The following is an 18,606-nucleotide window of genomic DNA, read 5'->3' on the forward strand; positions in this document are numbered from 1 at the left end:
CGATTTCACGCTTACTACTACTCTCGATTACACGAGAGCCAGCAATTTTTTTATCCGGCGACGTTTCTTTCAAGTGTCTGCCTTATCAACTTTCGATGGTAGGTTACTTGCTTACCACGAGAGCCAGCAATTTTTTTATTAATTCTTTTATTTGGTTCTCTGCTCAACCCCTTTTAACCTTGTATCGAGTTGGAAGTACAACGCTTTGTATCTTTGCCATGGTTTTACACTATTAGAAAATATTGTATCTTTTGGGGCGCATCTTGTCCCACAATGATAATCGTCATCTGCTTTGCTTGCGGTTCATTTCTTGAAAACTCTGAGCTCGCTACTTTCCTCTCGAGAACGCTATGTCCTGTTGATAACGCGCATGCCGTTCGTGACCTGGAAGTACCGGGTGCGTAGCCTTAAAGGAAGGAAATGCGGGCAAGGTTTAGATGACAACTATCGTTGTGGGACAAGATAAGCCCCTAAGCGTGCAAGCTTCTTTAAGAGTACGTTTTCGTTTATGTAGCTATCAAGTTATCAGCAGCGGTGATAACTCATGGTGACAGTGCTCCCACTGATTAAATTTTCCCCTTTTAGTCTCAGTAAGCTCCAAAACCTTTTCCGTGGCTTCCGAAATGCACTGGCGCGCCTTTCACTAGCGCACGCCGGTGCAATCTGAGAAGTCACGACTTTTCTTTCATAAATAGTCCGACTTCAAGACCGTGGCGCCACCCTTCGAGTTCTCAAAGAGACGGCGCGGTACTGTTTTTTTTGCCATGGCTTCGCCACTTCGCTTCTCACGTTGTGGTCCTGCTCTGGGTGAGCTAAGGTCTGTCCATGTGCCGATAACGATCATTGGCAAATATATATCGTTACAAATGACTGACTCATCGGACCGGGCCGAACATTGCTGCCTCACTGCAAGTTGATGGAATGCTTCACGAGTACAAGTCTCTGAAGCTGATCAACTTCCACTACCACAGCACTGCTTAACCATTTTGTTAAAACATGATATGTTACAACTACCAATGCCTCACTTATTTTATTCTTAATCCAACAGCATTTTGCATCAAACAACGGCGCGGGTCGCAGTCATATATCGCAGTAATTAAGAAACAAGGGCAAAAGCACGAACAATGTTAGCAGTTGTAGATGAATTTAGCTCATGACAGTCGGTCACATGCGATGAAACCTTATGCACATTAAACCTACGACTGCTCAACACAGGGACTACATACATCAAGCCACATGTGGTCGAAATATTAGAGCAGTCTGGCTAAACGTTATCAGCCTGCCCACCATATGCCTCACATATTTTCAGCTTGGTGAAAGCGGAAACTGCTTACCTTACGTCCCGATAAAGTGCGCCTCCCTCGAAGCCTCTCTTTGCGAGAGTCACTTAAGAATCTAAGATACTCAAAGTTGTTTTCGATCTTGTCCTTGCTGTTCACACCTCGTCGGCGAGCTTTCAAAGTTGGCGCCATCTTGGAAGTTTTGAAATGTGTTGAACGGATGCGAAAGCGAACGCGGCGCTAGCGGCGCACAGCAACGGGTGGCTAACTGCCTTAGCAGCGGTTTGAGCACTGCTTGTTGAGAAAAGAATAATTAAATAAAATAAAACAATAAAAATAGCGCTCGTGTTTTAGTGCATTGTTATATAATTTTTGTTTTGTTTTTTTTTTAATTATGAAAAGTCGGTAGCATGTCGCTAGCGTCTATGTCATTTGAGAAGAAAAAGAGAAAGAAAGAAGGGTTGGTCAGGCCTGTCCAACTTAAGTGGTTCTTGCCGGCGTTCGTTGTGTGGTCGGTACATTTTCAAATTGCATGTTTTGAATGGTACCATTTGCTATCTCTCCCCAGTGTGTGTGACGCGTGTTCCACTGTAATTGTTACATTATTTGTTTTTCTTCCACTGTGTGCACGTAATCAAGTCTGATAGCGTCAGTATTGATGCGACGAACGTGATGTGTCGCGCTTTCGCTCTGTTCGTGTCTGCTTGCATGCAATCGAAAAATTGTTCGTAAAATTGTAGAAATGATTTGATCTAGTTTGTTTCAGCCGGCAGCGCTGTGTCAAAAATGTGTTCTTACGCGTAGCTATGTCTGCAGTAAGTGCGCCGAAGAGTTGAAAAAGTCGCCTATGATGAATTTCCAGTTGGTGTTCTAATGCGATGGCCTTCTTTGGGAACTTTACCCATTTTGCCGTATGTCTGTATCTAACCTCTCTCACCCGGTGACCATGTTGTCTACTGGCTTGGGCCACTAGGTATGTGCTGGCTGCTCTGCTGTCTTGCCGCGCTGACATGGGCCACTGTGTGTGTGCCCGAACAGACAAATTTGGCACTGCGTACTTTATGTTGGTAAGGGCTTATTCTTCGCCTATCCTCCAGAATGGATGCGCCAAGGTGACAAGAGGTATTTAGTCATAAGTATGTTAATGCGATAGCGCCCTATCCACAGCATACACCTCCGCGTCGAGCGCGGCCGCATGATGGAGAACCACTCCAACGAAGTTGCAGATATACTACTGTGTTTCAACTGGGGTGCAGTGATTACAAGATATACTGTGTCGTCGTGTCATTTGGCAGTGTGGGTGGTAGCGAAATTGCCACTTTGTCTGTCTGCGGTGGGAGTAATGTGTGTCGCTACATTGCTTTAATGCTAATCGCATCAACGTCAGCATTCAGCATGAGATTGATTATGCAGGATTATATTCATTTGTTAACTGTTGATCTGTAAATGCCTGGACGCATAGAGTTTCATACAATAATTACTAGAGGGAACTCTGGCACTAGTGTCAACGGGAGCTGCAATCCGCGCAGTTCAGCCAGCATGGGACTGATGGGCTGCATGTGTATTTGCCTGCATTTCGTCCTTCTAGCATCAAACGGCTTCGTGACCTTGTAAAGTCATAATATTCAACAAAGTACTGTGTAATAAATAATTGAATAAACGGAAATTGCCCAATGACAGGATACGAACACAGGACCTCTAGCACAGAAGCCCAATATTAAAAGCACAACACCATAGTTGCATGCACCGACAAGAGCCATAGAAGACCATTAATACTTGAGTAATGGATTACCAAATTGCCTGGAATGCTGCTCTCATTAAGACCCTTATGAATTTCTTGCAGGCAAGTCTGCATGTTGAGACGCTTGGTGCATTTTGATTTGGCCACCACAGCAGGCCGTACTGCTGCAATTAGTAGTGATTGTGTGTGTTTGCAGAGCCTTCTACACTTTTAAAAATATTGATTGCTCTGAAATTTAGGACAATAAAGGCAGATAAAGTGTAATAAACAAAGTTGCAAGAATGTCTGAAGCCCCAAGCGCGAAGATCAGACATCTCCATGTACTTCCCATCATTCCCATGGTGGCTGAACGATTGCAGTGCAAGAGTTCCCTCTAGTAATTGTTGTAGGAAACTCTATGCCTGGACGGGCCCAAATTCTAGCATTTGTTAGACACAAGGAAGTGTTATGTGAGGCAACTTCTGATGCAACTGACTTCTGATAAGACAACTTCTTATAGTCAACAAAACATGCTTTGTATTCATTGTATCGAGAGAAGCATCTCAGCAATCAGTTTTACTTAGGGTTATGGGTCATGAGGGAATGATAAGTTTACTTACTTTTTACGAAATTGGCATTAGTTTTTGTGTATCTTCTGTTGAGTTACAAGCGACGCCCAATTCACAAATAGCAGGTGTGAGACGACAATTAGTGGCATGTTTAACTTCCTCCTATTTCAGGTTTTGATCCGATTTATTTGTTCTGTCATTGATTCACATTTTCTTACGGGACTATCTGAGACGTGAGATAGGGATTCATGTGAAATGTAATTTAACAGGAAAACTGTGAGGTAACAGATAATATATATAGAATTCTGCAAGTGCACCTGAAGTGAAAAAAACAAAAGCGTTGTGTAAATGAAGTAAAATCTTCAAAATTTAAACAAAAGTTATAAATGTGGAGAACGCCACGAAAAATGTGGTTAAATATGGAAGGGATACAGTGTAGAAGGCATTGTGATGTTAATGTGGAAGCTTGAAGCTGCAGCCTATGTAGACTCATTGTAAACATAATGAAATCACTAAAAAAAGGTGGCGGTGAGTCTCGAGCAGTTTAAGTCAGCTGTTGGCATTTAATATTTGTTAGGGTGGCTGTAGAACTGTATTATAAATGAAGTGAGCAGTCCTATTCTGTGAAGGTAGAATATCTGAACTTGAGTTTGCCTGCAAGAAACCAGGGGTCATATTTTATAATGATCGTTTTCATTTTCCATTCATTTTGTCCATCATTGGCTGGCATGATGCCCAGCCTTCTGTGTCGCTAGTATTGGCCATTTGCTGTGACTGGTGGTAAGAAATGAACAGAGTTGCAGGAAAAGAGTCTTTATGTGGTACAGCCCCTGACGTTTATCTTCTTTATTTTTTTTAGAGGCATGCAATCTCTTGATGTTTTTATCTTTCTTTCTTTCTTTTTTTTTTTACCCAGCATCACCTTAATGCCTGTTTCACGTGAAGCAATTTAGCTCTGCATTTTTCGGAGCTGCAATACCTGCTCATGTGGACTTTACATTACTGATTTGTGTGTGCCGATTGTGACAACTGTGATTTTTGCATTTGCGAGCATGTAGTGGAAAAGTTGGCTATTGTTGGCGTAGGCTTATTGAGTGTGCCTCAGTGAAACCTAAGTGACACGTACTATTGGATGTTTTTGTGAAGCTTTTTTGTGTTTCAACTCTTTGCTCCACGAAACAAAGAAAGTAAGCTAGCAGGCCACTGTCTGACGATCGGCATTGTGATTAGTTCCATGGCACGCAAAAGATTTCACAGGGCAGTTCAATGCACTAAATATTGAAGCATTGCCTGCAGTAAGGGGTTGGCGGCTCGTTTTCCATACGTGCGACGTTGCATTGTGTAAAACAGGCATAACATAATGTGTTTTTCAATGTGTTCAGTGGAGTAGCTGTACAGATTGTGGACATGACATTCAACTTGCTCTTTTTTCTTCTGTGCAGGAGTAATCACTTGAAGCCATCATGACTGAGGTGCCAAATGAATTCCGTCTGCACAATGTCCCCACGGATGCTATTTCATCACTTCAGTTTGGCCCCAACTCGAACCAGTTTCTTTTGGTGTCTGCATGGGATGGTACAGTGCGCCTCTATGATGTCAGTAGCAACACGATGCGTCTGAAATACAGCCACAAGGGTCCAGTGTTGGACTGTTCATTCCAGGTAAGTGGAGGCAACCTTTGTCACTAATTTCCCAACCCCCTTGGTGGCGCTGCATCTACAGTTTTAAACATCAAGATAACACCTCCTAATCACAAGAATTAGAATATAAAAGAACTGACACAAAATTTTATGCATTTTTTTGTTCTTTTTTTAGATAGCTGCTAACTCTGGAATCATAATACGATGCCTCAATTTCTAAAATGTGCAGCTAATCATTAACTATATATCCTTTATTATGACAAATTAAGAAAGTTTGCCAAATGTTTTGATTTGGAGTTTGTTTACAACTCAACTGTACGTCACTAAAATTGGGGGTAGGTTCACGTGGTATCATTGATCTGTGAGTCGGTGCAGTAATTGAACCCACATTGTAATTATCTTGTCAACAGTTTTAAGGACAAAATCATACAGGAAAGAAGTACGAAGGGCTACAGCATGTTCTGACATATACGACCCATGGCAGGGGACCAAGCTCGTTATTCCTTGTGAATTACGGAGAAGTCCAGAAAAGAAAGAAAAAAGAATGAAGCAGAATAAATTCTGTGCGTTTGATTTCGACCAGCCAAATGTAAAGCACACAGCAAGAGCACTCTAGAGCACTTGAAAACAACCATGAAATGTACCATGACAGAAGTGATTTATGCCAGGCAATCTACTACAATAGCTGAATGTTTTTAATTGCCCTGCACTTGAAATAATCAGTCTCCAATTGCTGAAATTATTCTTGGACGTCGGGTATAGTGTCCACATTGAAATTTGCAGAAAAATTCAAACTTGTTTGCCTGTTTAGAATATCCTAAAGCAAGAAGTAGGGTAAAAGTAAATTTTCAGCGGGTAGAATTAACTCGTGAAAGGGTTAAAGTTGTTAATGAGTTCTTTGTCAACTGTTAAACCCTCCACGGTGTGTGGCTCTTTTTTGTAGTGTAGAAATTGTGTGCCTCAGGGTAAACGTGTAATCTGATAGCAAATGCTGAATTTACTCTACAGACTATGACTGCCAAGTTTTCTGGATTAGCCATACAGTGTACGGATTTTTACCATATTGTATTGTATTTATTTTATTTAGAAATACTCTCAACCCTCAGTTGAGGGTCATAACAGGGAGGGATGTTACATATACGTTCATACAAAACAGCCAGATACAACAGAAATATGCACATGCACTACAGTGTCCTACGGATACAATACAAGATACGTAGACACAGTTGTGCAACAATACGTAGATACGATATGGTTGCACAACTGTGGAATATATATCCTAGAAATTGGCTCCCATCCTTGTGCATGAAGGTTACCGTCGGTCTGGCCACTTTCAAATGAAGCCAGTCAGTGTAACTTAACCGCATTGACCTTTCTCTTGTGAAGTGATAATGCAATTGTAGGGCTATCATTTCAGCCACTTGGCTAGGAGAACCTTAGTATGCCATGCAGCCGTCACAGGATCTATTGCAGCCCTCGCCAATCGGAAACCTTCAGCTAGATGGCTGAATATACTGCCGCCTGTTTGACACACAAGATATTTTATTTGGCAGACAAAAGTGGCTTAGTGCTTTCTATAATGATACTGTGTCTGGACCCGCCCGCCGTGGTTGCTTAGTGCCTATGGTGTTGGACTGCTAAGCACGAGGTCCTAGAATCGAATCCCGGCCGCAGCGGCTACATTTCCATGGGGGCGAAATGCGAAAGCACCCTTGTACTTAGATTCAGGTGCACGTTAAAGAACCCCAAGTGGTTAAAATTTCTGGAGTCCCTCACTACGGCGTGCCTCATAATCAGAGCGTAATTTTGGCATGTAAATACCCCATAATGTTTTTTTTTTAATATTGTGTCTAGTACGAGCATGATTTCATAGTAGAAGATTTCATGATGGCACTATTCGAAAGTTTAAGTGTTTCATTATTTGTGATTATTATAGTTATTTTTTGTTTTCTTTTGCATGCTTTGCTTTTCATAAAATACCCTCTCCCCATTCTTGACAAGTCACCCTAATTATCAGGTTTTAAACATGGCTGGTATGAGATTCAAACTTGTGTGGCTTGCATGTCACCATACTTGCCTGCATGGGCAATATTTGTTCCTTTAGTAGGTCCTGCAGCTGGGTTTGCAATTCAGTGGGGCGAGCATACCCGCAGGTTTCATTGCAGATCAGTCAGTGCCCTTACAGCCCGAAGGGTTGATCCTCCTTTAATACAGTAAATTAAGGCATGGTTTCAAAATATATATAAAAAAAGAAAAACGTGAGCCATTTCACTTTGTGAAGGTAGATGACCAGCGAAGCTAAGTAGCACACAACAAAGAGGTGACAGAGAATTTTGAACAAAAGTACGAACACGTCTTGATCAGTAGTCATTGTGACGAAAGGTGTGCACACACATTTATTTTTATACATTAACGTTCATTCGTTTAATACATTTGTTAAACACATTCGTTATATACATTCGTGTTTTCATTTCGCAATATATTGAGTCAAAGAATTTGGGGCCGAAATCACTGCACTGACTGGCCAGTAGGCCAGTGCCGTCAGCGCCTTCGCAGAGGGAGGGGCAGTATGGCTGGCATGATGAGCGCCATCGGAACCAGCTGTGGAAGAAGATGACGAAGGTGCAACCAGTGGCACGAGCGCGAGGGGCAGTATGGGAACATTGGCATGATGAGTAGCAACGGAGCCAGCTGTGGAAGAAAACGACGGCGAACATGTGAGCAGTGGCATGAGCCATTGCTCATGATGATAGTTTTTGCTTGCACACATGAAAATTTCACAGAACCCTAGCCATAAACAGCTTCGCTCTAAAAGAAAGTTTGTGTAGGACGTGAAATATGAGCCCCTGAGTTCACATATCACTTTCCTTCCTTTTTAACGAGGGTGGCTTTATGTACAGCTGTAAGCTAAAGTGTATGGTCTTCAGGTACCAAGCAACAGCTGAATTTCGTTCCAGCTTGGTCACGCAGCCCGAAATTGACTACTGCTGTCCAAACTTTACCACACGAACACTGCAGTGCATTTATCACTTTTCAGCTGTGCATCTAAGAAACAAATCAATTATATTTTATCGATGAACCTGTGGTGCATACATTGTTGTTTACGAATATATGCATGCTTAACATATCACGCCCAGCTGTTTGCGCATTGCCATTTGCATTTAAAGTTAGCAGTGCACGACTACACTTATTTATATTTGTCTGCGTTTGCTGGATGAAAACAGCCATTGTTGTCTGCTTGTTTCAACCTCTGTTCCCTTCACGCTGTTTGTTTTCTACTGTGCATTTCTTGAAAAATGTTTTTCTAAAGCCATTGCACATTCATCAGCATGTAGAACTCAAAGTACCCCTGGCATTTCTTTTTTCAGGATGCAGTGCATGCTTGGAGTGGAGGTGGTGACAATGAGGTCAAGTCCTTTGACTTCAACTGTAGTGCAGAGACTGTCATTGGAAAGCATGGTGACCCAGTGCGATGTATTGAATACTGCCCTGACGTGAATGTGATCATCTCGGGCAGCTGGGATTCAACTGTAAAATTGTGGGATCCAAGAGCATCAACATGTGCTGGCACATGTTTGCAGCCTGACAAGGTTCGTTGTGACAAAGTATACATATAAAGGAAATTTTTGCTTTGTTAAAATTTGATTCTAAATGCATGAATTTCTGTAGGAATTTCAAGGTGAATCACAATCAGGGTATCGAATCAAAATAAATACCAACGCACCCTGATTTTGTTGCACTTCAGTTTCGGTTTAGTGAAATAAAAATTGATAACAGTTCACGAAACACTTTGCAACACTGTACCGGCTTGCAAACTGGTTCGGTGCTGTCCATTTTATCCTGCCCTGTGGCAATATGCTGCATAGTACTATCGACTTGTCTGCATGGCCCAGGCGCGTGTTTCATCAAGAGGAGGCAGAAATTGACAAATTACTCAGACATGAGGGAATTTTTATGTACATATTAGAGACTAAGGTAATTAGTAAGAATCACTACGTCAGTGTAAAGTCTGCATAGCTTTCACTCGTTACAATGACATCATAGTTAATTTTTGTTTTGCTTCAGGTCTGGTGGTGAGCAGATCATGGCACAGTCGATGGTGTTGAAGACAATGCAATTTGACATTGTATTACATAAATTACAACTTCGAACTTCTAGCCCGTAGTAAAAAAAGAAGCCAGTATTTTACATTACGCTCAATTTGCTGCTTTTTTGAAAGCAAATGAGGACATTGATGCTTCTGAACAATGAACAAGGACGGTTTGGGGGGAAGCATACGTTGATCTTTTGTGCGCATCTCTGCACGTGGTGCATAATCTTGCGCTGGTTGAGAGCTGACAAAGAAGTCAAAAGCACACACATTGTGCCCCACGAACGATTTCTACAACTTGAAGAGTGTTTTAGTCTGCTTGGCTAAGCACCAAACGTACGTTAAACCATGGCACGAACAAAAGCAGATTTTGCGTGCCATTTACAGCCACAGTTGCCGTTCACTCATGATGAATGGTAATTCATTAGTGACTGCAGTATTATGGTTACAATAAGTCATGCAGCTCAACTTTTTGATATCTCTCCTCAAGAACATCACCTTTTCCACTCTGCGGGTGTATCTGGTTTGTCTAGTTTTAGTAACGAGCTGACTTAACAGCCGAATTAGAAACGTCACCAGAAATGTTAATTCCACGGAGTCCCTGAAAAAACGTTTCACCCACGGAACACAACTGGCATGGCCAACTTCAGAAGTGCAAGCATCCCTGCCGAGGTGGCCATAGTTGCCAGCACATATCTACTGTCTATTCCCATTCTTGCACATAACGCAACTTGGCAGTCATAACAATCTGGTAGTAGAACGCGCTGATTGAAGTAGTTATTTGGAGAATTGTGCAAACTACTGAGTGCTCGCTGTGGCCTTGATGCTTGAACTATTTCGTACAGGACCAGTAACCATTATTTTTTAATATTTTTTTCATTCAGGTTTAGTTCGACGCCCTGATCACAATTACTTTGTCCATTAGTTCATGGTAACCTATGCAAGGCACGGAGTCTTGCTGGTCTATTGCATGCATGTATGTCATTTCATTTATTTGCCTATAAACCCCACGAGGGGGTAATGAGGTATGTATTACAGTAGACACTTTCTGAGGCATACACTGTGCCTCTGGTTTGGCTCGGCTTAGTTAGTGATGCACACATTCCATATCGTAAGCACCAAAAAAATTGTCAAAGTATCTCACTTGTGGAGAGCAAAAGGAAGAAAGTTTGAACAAAGAAAGTTCATGCTATGAACCTCGTCAGGATGGTGCATTAGTGACTATTGACAAGGAAGGTATCACTGGATGATCACTTTCGGCTATACTATTGCTTCACCTGAAGTAGTACTGTACCATTCAGTCAGCTCATCTGGTTTTGCTCAACCAGCCAATAAGTGCACACTGAAAGTGATATCGCCGAAGGTGACCATCTCAGTATACGTACCCTGGTTTTGCAATGCATGCACATCCGAAATTGAGAAAGTGAGAAAAGATACTTTAAAGGGACACTAAAGGCAAGTATGAAGCCAAGCTAAAGTGATAGATTAGTGTTCGAGAATCTCTATGGCATCAATATTATTGCGAACAGAGCCTTAGTAATAGAAAGATTGAGGTAAATGCAGGATATGATTATAGACTCCTCTTGACATTCATGTATCAGACTGATGACGGAGGCATACCTCTCTATAGTTCTAGCACTAGTACTCAACCACTCATAATAAAAAGATCATTGTGTTGCTTTATAAGATGAAAGAAAACGCTACTTGTCCAGTTCTATTTCATATTTAGAAGAAAGAACTCATTGACGTTAGCCTTGACAATGACGTGAGTGGTCGAAAGGTTTTGTTTCCTCTACTCTGCACCTCCGGGGCTTTCACGTTTCAGTAGTTTCATTGTCGCGTAGTGCTGCGCTGGTTTTAGTAGCTCGCAAAACTCGCACAGACTGCAAGTAGCAGAGAATTCCACTTCCATTTGATGTCGCGGGATGCCCAAACGGTGCACGCCACTTGACCAAAAGTAACTGCAGCGGCGAATCCACCGCTTTGTCATGGCTCAGTTTCTCCATGGCCGGGCATTTGTGTTTTGTGCAAAACACCGTACCGTGGTCTGTCGAGTGCCATTTTGCTTACTGACAGCAGTAAAGGGCGGTGATGGTCTATGCACCGTTAGCACTCCCCCACTCAGAGGAGGGCGATTTGAATTGCACTAAAGGCATGTGCTTGCTTCAGATGCGATTTTCTCCTAAACTAAGCATTTTCTTGGCACGAAACAAGCACTGTGAGGTTTTGTTGAATTGTATTTTAACACTCCACATATACTTAGTACTATTTGCCTTTAGTGTTCCATGGTGGAAATGGTGGAAAATTCACTTCAAATTTCACTTTAACTAGAACAGCAACACATATTGCTATACAATTTCAGTATGTTTTGCTGGAGCATAGCACACATAATTTTGGCTCCTTAAATGCTGGTCATGACTGCGGCTAACTTCCTAAATTTTGCTCTCTTTTGCAGGTGTACACCATGGCTGTGTGTGGTGACAAGCTAATTGTGGGCACAGCTCAGCGAAAGGTACTTGTATGGGACTTGCGAAACATGGGCTATGTCAAACAGCGGCGAGAGTCCAACCTCAAGTACCAGACACGCTGTATTCGCTGCTTCCCCAACCAGCAGGGATTTGTGCTCAGTTCCATTGAAGGTATATTATTATTATTATTATTATTATTATTATTATTATTATTATTATTATTATTATTATTATTGTTGTTGTTGTTGTTGTTGTTGTTGTTGTTGTTGTTGTTGTTGTTGTTGTTGTTGTTGTTATTATTATTATTATTATTATTATTATTATTATTATTATTATTACACCAGCACTCAAACCTCAGTGTTGTTCCTGGGCATGTCAAATATATTATTGATTGATTGCTTCTTGTTATCATCCAAGTGCTACAACTCTCACTGTGCTATTATGGCACACATCATGGGGATGTGCTCTCTAAGGCAAAAACACCTTGTTGTATTGTTTTGTAACTGGTAGTTAGAGAAATTCAAGTTATATTCACTCATTGGGCGTGTAATTAGGTCTTATGGAGGATTTATGTCAGTCTAAATGGGCATTACTTCTTATATGCTTTACTAGTAGCATGTAATCAATACCTCTGCCTTGGCTGTGAGACAACACGAGACATTGTGTAACACAATATTACACGTTCGACCAAGAATTCAGAGAAAATCGTGTAGGCTAGTTGAAGCAACATTCTGATGTCAAACATTGGCACTGTAATGTTGCTCTTGCGTGCCAAAAAGTCAGTAAACGAAGCACTGCATTTATTAAATGCATTGTTCTTTTTTTTTTTTCTAATGGCATTTGTTACACGTTATTAGCCTTTGTGCTCTTTTCAGCGCATGCTTTAAAGAGACCAATAACTGTCTGGAATGTGTCTTGAGATTAATGTGCCAATGCAGGGTTTGGAATTCTGTACCAATTAAACCATTGTGATATGCAAGCAAATTGCGGTGCCAGATTGCGGTGCCAAATTGCATTGAAAGCAGAAAAATGATCGAAATTGCACCACGCTGCTCCAGATTGGCAACTTTGGCTTTCGCAGGCGTGAGTGAAAGATCGCCGGCATGGTGCAGGGTGTTGTGCCGTTGGTATCGTTGGTGCGTGTAAATGTAACTTTCGTATTGTCGCCGCCAGTGGGCATATACAACTACATCCAATTAAGCCCTCTGAATACAACTAAAGGTGGTGACATTCTGTTATCTTGCCGCCCAAGCCAGTAGCAAGGGCAGGCTAGGAGGTCTGGCAATTATCCACGCCTCCCTGTTGGAGCAGAGTCGCATTGTTGTGTTGGCACCGTTTCCATGGAAACAGGCATGTGTCCATGCGCTACCAGCAGAACCTTTTGTTTTATTCTTTTTTCTTTAATTGCACCGACGCCATGACAGTTGCTCTTGATTGAGGTGCACAGCCTCACCATTTCAGCGATCACAAATCCTGATGTCATGTAGATCGCATTGCTCAGTCGCTGCAATCGAAAAAGTGCAAGTTGAGAAGGAGAGCGGCGAGCGAAGAAGAGTCCGAGTGAGGCAGAATGTTGCTCCCTTTAGCTTATTCATGTGGCACTTACACCCAATTACTAAATTTAAACTTCAGATGTTTAGGTGCTTCCACTGAGTGGCAAAATGAATTCAGTCACGTGCAGAGTGTTAGTTTAAGTTGGTGCTGTCACATTACCTAGAAATGTCTTTAAAAAAGCCACTGTAGTGTCCACTAACCCTAACTTCACAACTCTTTTGGAAAACACCTCCAGTCACTTCACCAGCACTGAATACAAAAGTAGTGTCAAAAATGCTTTTAGGCTGCTCTTCAATTCTTATTTAATGCTACAGAATGCAAGGTTCTGTGACTGTTACCCCACTTAATTATAATCATACTCTAAATTAAAATGGGCATACTCCAGACTGATCTAGAATCAGAATTTGTCAGCTCTAATCTGCTTCAGAATGAAGCTTTCTATCTGTCACAAAAATTGCTATAAAATGACCTTGAGCATTCGCACCCCTCTTGATCGAAAGAATGTGACTCGCAATCTTGGGGACAAGCATACTTTCATCCCTTAAGTAGGGAATTGTATTACTATATCGGCACTGAAACTCATGCAAAAATGACACAGGGCGACTGCCTGTGGTGAAATTTGTAATTAAACCCTTGAAAACTGTATCTAATTCTGTTCATTTGAAATGCTATACCTATAACTTCACAAATATGTTTATTTCCTAATATTGCAAATTATGTCTACACTCGAACCTCATTACAGTCGCCTACCGTTTATTCGGACCTCACGGGGACTGCGAAAATGTCCGAATGAACAGGTGTCCGAAAAAGCAGATTAAGAAAAAAAAAAATGAAATCCTTTGTTTCCACGCACTTATTCGGGCTCGGCAGTAGGCTTGCAAGAAATCGTGAATGCGCCGTTGCATGCTGTTCCGTTTACACGCAATCAGATAAGCCTGAATCTCGGAGAGGGTCGTACGGTCACTATTGGCAGCTGAAAGCACAGTCACTGCTTGTGCACGCTCCGCATGCGACGGCAGCGTAGCACTTGGTGCGTCATCTTCCGACTCAGAGTCATCGTCCGGCGGTGCAGCAGAAACCTGACGAATGATCTTGCCGTCGTCGAGTTCTGCGCATGTCAATACAGCAGTGTCAGTACCTATGAAACTGTCAAATGAGACGGTGTCCGGAATCGCAATGCAACCACTGCGCAGGTCTCGGCAGAACATTTTCCGCGTCAGTAGGGAGCACATCGGAAGGCGACAAATTCAGGCCTCCCGGTACCCGCTTGCCGGCATTCCCCAGCGCAGTATGCGCGGGCACTGTCGGCGCCATTAGACCCTTGACGCGATGTTTACGTGTGCCGCATTGGATTACCGAAACCTCGACACAGCACACAAAGCAAACACCACCGTGCCGACACCAGTCGCACAAACGAAAAACGCGGCCCTCGCAGCATCTTGCGCAAAGAAACAAATCAGCTGCTGGATTGTCTTGACATGGCTTACTAAGCTGAAACCGGAACTGCTGCAGAGCCACTCTATCGAACCAGGCAGAAACGATGATGATGAGCGGGGATTTCCAGTAGCGCTACTTCGTGGGGCAGCAACAAAGCTCCGTTCAAAACAAAAATGGCATTCAGCAAGTCGAACCGTGCACTGGTCAGAGTCGGTGCATGGTGCTCTCGACCGAGTTGGCTCAAGGAGTGTCCGAAAAATCAGACGAGAGGTTGCAAGGTGTCCGAACTTTCGGCAGTTGTTATACATTATGGTCTATGGGGAGAATGGCGGTGCCGCGAAGCTGACCGAATAATCGGGCATGTCCGGAAAATCGGTCGGCGACTGTATAGTGAAGTTGAAGGGGGAGTCGAAATTACTTCGTTATGTCCACTACTTTGTTATATCCATTATTGCCATTTACTGCAATATATGCCTAATGGGGTGCACAGTTGTAAACATGAAAATAAGAAAACGTCTTTGCAGCCCGTGGAACCTCTATGTGGCCACGCATGCAATGAAATTTGAATAAAACAACAAAAGAATTGTCGGCATCTGCAACACATCTTAGCACCTGACCTGACAGCCTTTATATAGCTGCCTTCTGTTCCATTGTGATGGTCTTTTGTGTCTGCTTTCCACTTGGCTCGTTACGGTCGAGCAGCACAACACAGTGCTTCGCTGTGCCATCAAGGAGGCAAGTGAACTTTGCCACACCGGAGTAAGTTGGCCGGCTCATGGCCTCCGAGATTGCAATGGGATCATAAATGCCACACCCGGCTGCCAGCCTGCGCAGCACACCATAGAGAAAGAGAGAAGGGAACGCACTAATTTTTCGCACTGCCACACCTAGCCGTGCAGCATGGTGCGACTTGTGCAGGCTTGCTTGTGCAGGGAGGTTATACTATACTTAAACGTCTGGAATGGAGGTGACTCTCCAAAAGTAAAGGCGGTCTCTGCCATCTTGCTAAAGGCAAGAAGCCCCTACTGCCGTAGCCGTAGTAGCAAAGCGCAAAGTGTGTGCATAGCGCCTATTGATCGTGTGTTTTAACTGGTAGTGGCATGCTTTCCAATGGCATTACTGCACTTCAGTAGATTACGGCTGCACCAATCACGTGATGACAATACCGGGTATATACTGTTCCACTTCCAACCTAAGTTCTCGTCATTTCCAATGCCCAGCTGCATGTCTTTCGTACATTTGCTTCAGTTGGGTATGGTTAAGTAGGTCGTATGTACACGCATGTGAATATTAAATTTCTCTTAAATACTTGTTAGCATGTCACTTCATGCAGCTTTCATGCGATCCATGCATGGGCTCCATGTTAGGAGAGGCTGAAATTTTGCCGCTGGCTTGCATCAGGTTCTTTGTGCTCTAAAACACAGTTGTAAGTCCAGCGCTAGTACTGTGTACTTCCTCTGTTGTGTAGGGCTTGTCAGCGTGCTTTGCTGGTTTCCTGTTCATTCACAAGCATATACCAATTAACTCGCCCAGCAAGAAATTTTGTTGCAATATAGCTTGAATACAAGAGCGCTTGTGCTCATCCCTATTACTAAAGAGACGGCGGACTGCTATTTAGGGTTTTGCATACACCACATCACTAAGAAAACTAATTAATCGAATTAATTGTGAAAAAAAAATGTGCAAACACTGCTTTCATGACTTGCAATATTAAAAATTTAGTGAAGCAGAACATGATTTACAAACGAATCTTGTAGTGAACCTATATGCATTTCACTTGTTAATTGGAAGTGTTTTCTGCTGCTCGTATGTCTGTCTAGCATTTCAGTTACCATAACAATAGTAGCTGTTCTACACGTGTCAGATGAGTGGAATCGGTTTCTTTGTATGCAGAGGAAGTTTAAAGAAAGTTTGAAGACGTAACATCTGGCTTAGGTGTGTGACTATAACGTCTTCAGAATACCAAATGCATGAATAGTTTAATCCAGCTTTGCAATTTTCTGTACTAGAATAAAGATTACTTGGTATAGTATTGCGAATTAAGTAATGTCTCCAATGTCGTGACAGCATTTGTGAAACTACGTGGGGCAGATACAAAAAATGAAGAGCAATTTCTACACAAGCCCATAGCCATATGATACAGGGATAGAAGTGCTGTGCCAATTGTTCTATCTTGCGCCAAACCACTGAGCTGCGCCGACTTGTGCCAAAACACCAACTTCAAATGAAGTCATTAAATTTTGTGGGATGTTCAGTGGCAACCACACAGCCATGTGCTGGCTAGCATTTAGCCCTAGAAGCCAAGCTAAAACAATCCGTTTCAGTGTCGCCGTCTTTAGAGTGTGGGTGTGTTTGGTGGCGTATTGTAACTTAGCCGCAGGAAAACTAAAATTCTTTGTGCTATAAAATGCATTATGAATGTTTTATATGACTTATGCGTTTGCGTAATATGTGGACGAGCTAATGATGATTTGAACTGGCACTCCTTTTTATGGGGCAGTCGGGAAAGAAAGCATTGCTCTCAGCTGAACGAATAAGTTGTGCAGTCTGTCATTATATACTTTAAGGCTTGCTTGTGCACCCTATAGGTAAATCTGCGTCGATTAATGGCGAACACCGTGCACGTAACATCAAAATATATTTCGCAAGTGTATGTGAAACCCCTTGACCAGAAATATCCAATGACAGCCGTAAGCATCACTCTAATTTGCACTCCGGGTACTCTATATTCTGCACAACTACATCATGCAAAGTCGGACTTTTGGGACCGGAAAACACAAACCGAGGAATTGAAGTTTCGGTTTTAGTCTACTGTAGTGTAGTGTGTGAGGGGGGGGGGGGGGACTACATCATGCAAAGTCGGACTTTTGGGACCGGAAAACACAAACCGAGGATTTGAAGTTTCGGTTTTAGTCTACTGTAGTGTAGTGTGTGTGCGTGGGGGGGGGGGGGGGGAGAGGGAGGGCAAATGGCAGTTATGAAGAGTCGGAGAATATGCGAATGACAGGAATTGCGTTGGTGGCAATGATGTTCATGACACAACTTGCGCTTGTTTATCGAGTCCGAAAATTATAGGAAACCATTGTTTGGCATTCGAAATATCAGTCGCCATTTTACATTGACTTTATGGGGCAGCCCTAATGATCGAGCTTGTGCAAAATATTAGTCTGTAATGCTGATCGGAAAGCCACTGAACACTGTTTTCCCTTTATTGTCTTCATAAATGTCGGAGTTTTTCTTTCTTCTCGTCAAGTTATGTGGGGTACTGGCAAACATGCAATGACCAACAAAAAACTTTGCATTCTGTGGTACTTTGCTGTGCCAACTGAATGTCACCAAGAATTTAAAAAATAGCTAAGGATATTATGCAAACGGTGCTCACTGTATGTTGATGGGTGTTGTTCATGGTTGTCACAGTCCGTATTTCTTGTTCATGTTGCATGAATACATCTAATGAGCTTACATTATAAACTTATCTAATCGACGAGATGTCAGCGAAAAAAAGAAACGCTCTTGAGTGGCATTAACAAAATCCTGTCATTATACAATGGGTGCTATTCACGTTGGTTATTATTTTTTTCTTGGCCACATTTAGTTGGCGATTCTGGTATGTAATTTAATAGTCATTTCCAAGGAACGGAAATGGCTTTCCTTTGTTGGGTGTACAACATTTTTTTTCCCCTTAGTGAACTTTCCTCCCCCTTGCAGGCTTCCACAGAAATAATTCGCTGAAACCTAATAGTGTTCAGCAAAATCAAATAAAGAACATCTTTTCTTGATTTGTCTGTATTTCACTCACGTTGAGCCTTACCTAGTGTGCTCCAAAATGTGTATCTTCTGCGCCAAAA

The 18,606-nt window shown here is 42.4% G+C and overlaps 1 protein-coding gene across 6 annotated transcripts in view; it reads left to right on the forward strand.

Moving 5' to 3' along the window:
• Nucleotides 1–1,683: 1,683 nt before the first annotated feature.
• Nucleotides 1,684–18,606, forward strand: part of Bub3 (mitotic checkpoint protein Bub3) — a 30,514-nt gene continuing 13,591 nt past the window's right edge. The window contains exons 1-4 of one of the 6 annotated variants that reach the window (XM_065448641.1): nt 1,684–1,791; nt 5,012–5,230; nt 8,578–8,799; nt 11,755–11,938. In XM_065448641.1, the coding sequence (XP_065304713.1) occupies nt 5,033–5,230; nt 8,578–8,799; nt 11,755–11,938 (604 nt within the window). In that variant the 5' untranslated portion in view covers nt 1,684–1,791; nt 5,012–5,032. Of the gene's footprint in view, nt 1,929–2,077; nt 2,348–5,011; nt 5,231–8,577; nt 8,800–11,754; nt 11,939–18,606 lie in introns of those variants that run through there. The other 5 variants (XM_065448650.1, XM_065448645.1, XM_065448655.1 and 2 more) reach the window with 5 other exon arrangements.

This window comes from Dermacentor albipictus, chromosome 1 (genome assembly GCF_038994185.2).
Source record: "Dermacentor albipictus isolate Rhodes 1998 colony chromosome 1, USDA_Dalb.pri_finalv2, whole genome shotgun sequence".
Taxonomy (NCBI): Eukaryota; Metazoa; Arthropoda; class Arachnida; order Ixodida; family Ixodidae; genus Dermacentor; species Dermacentor albipictus.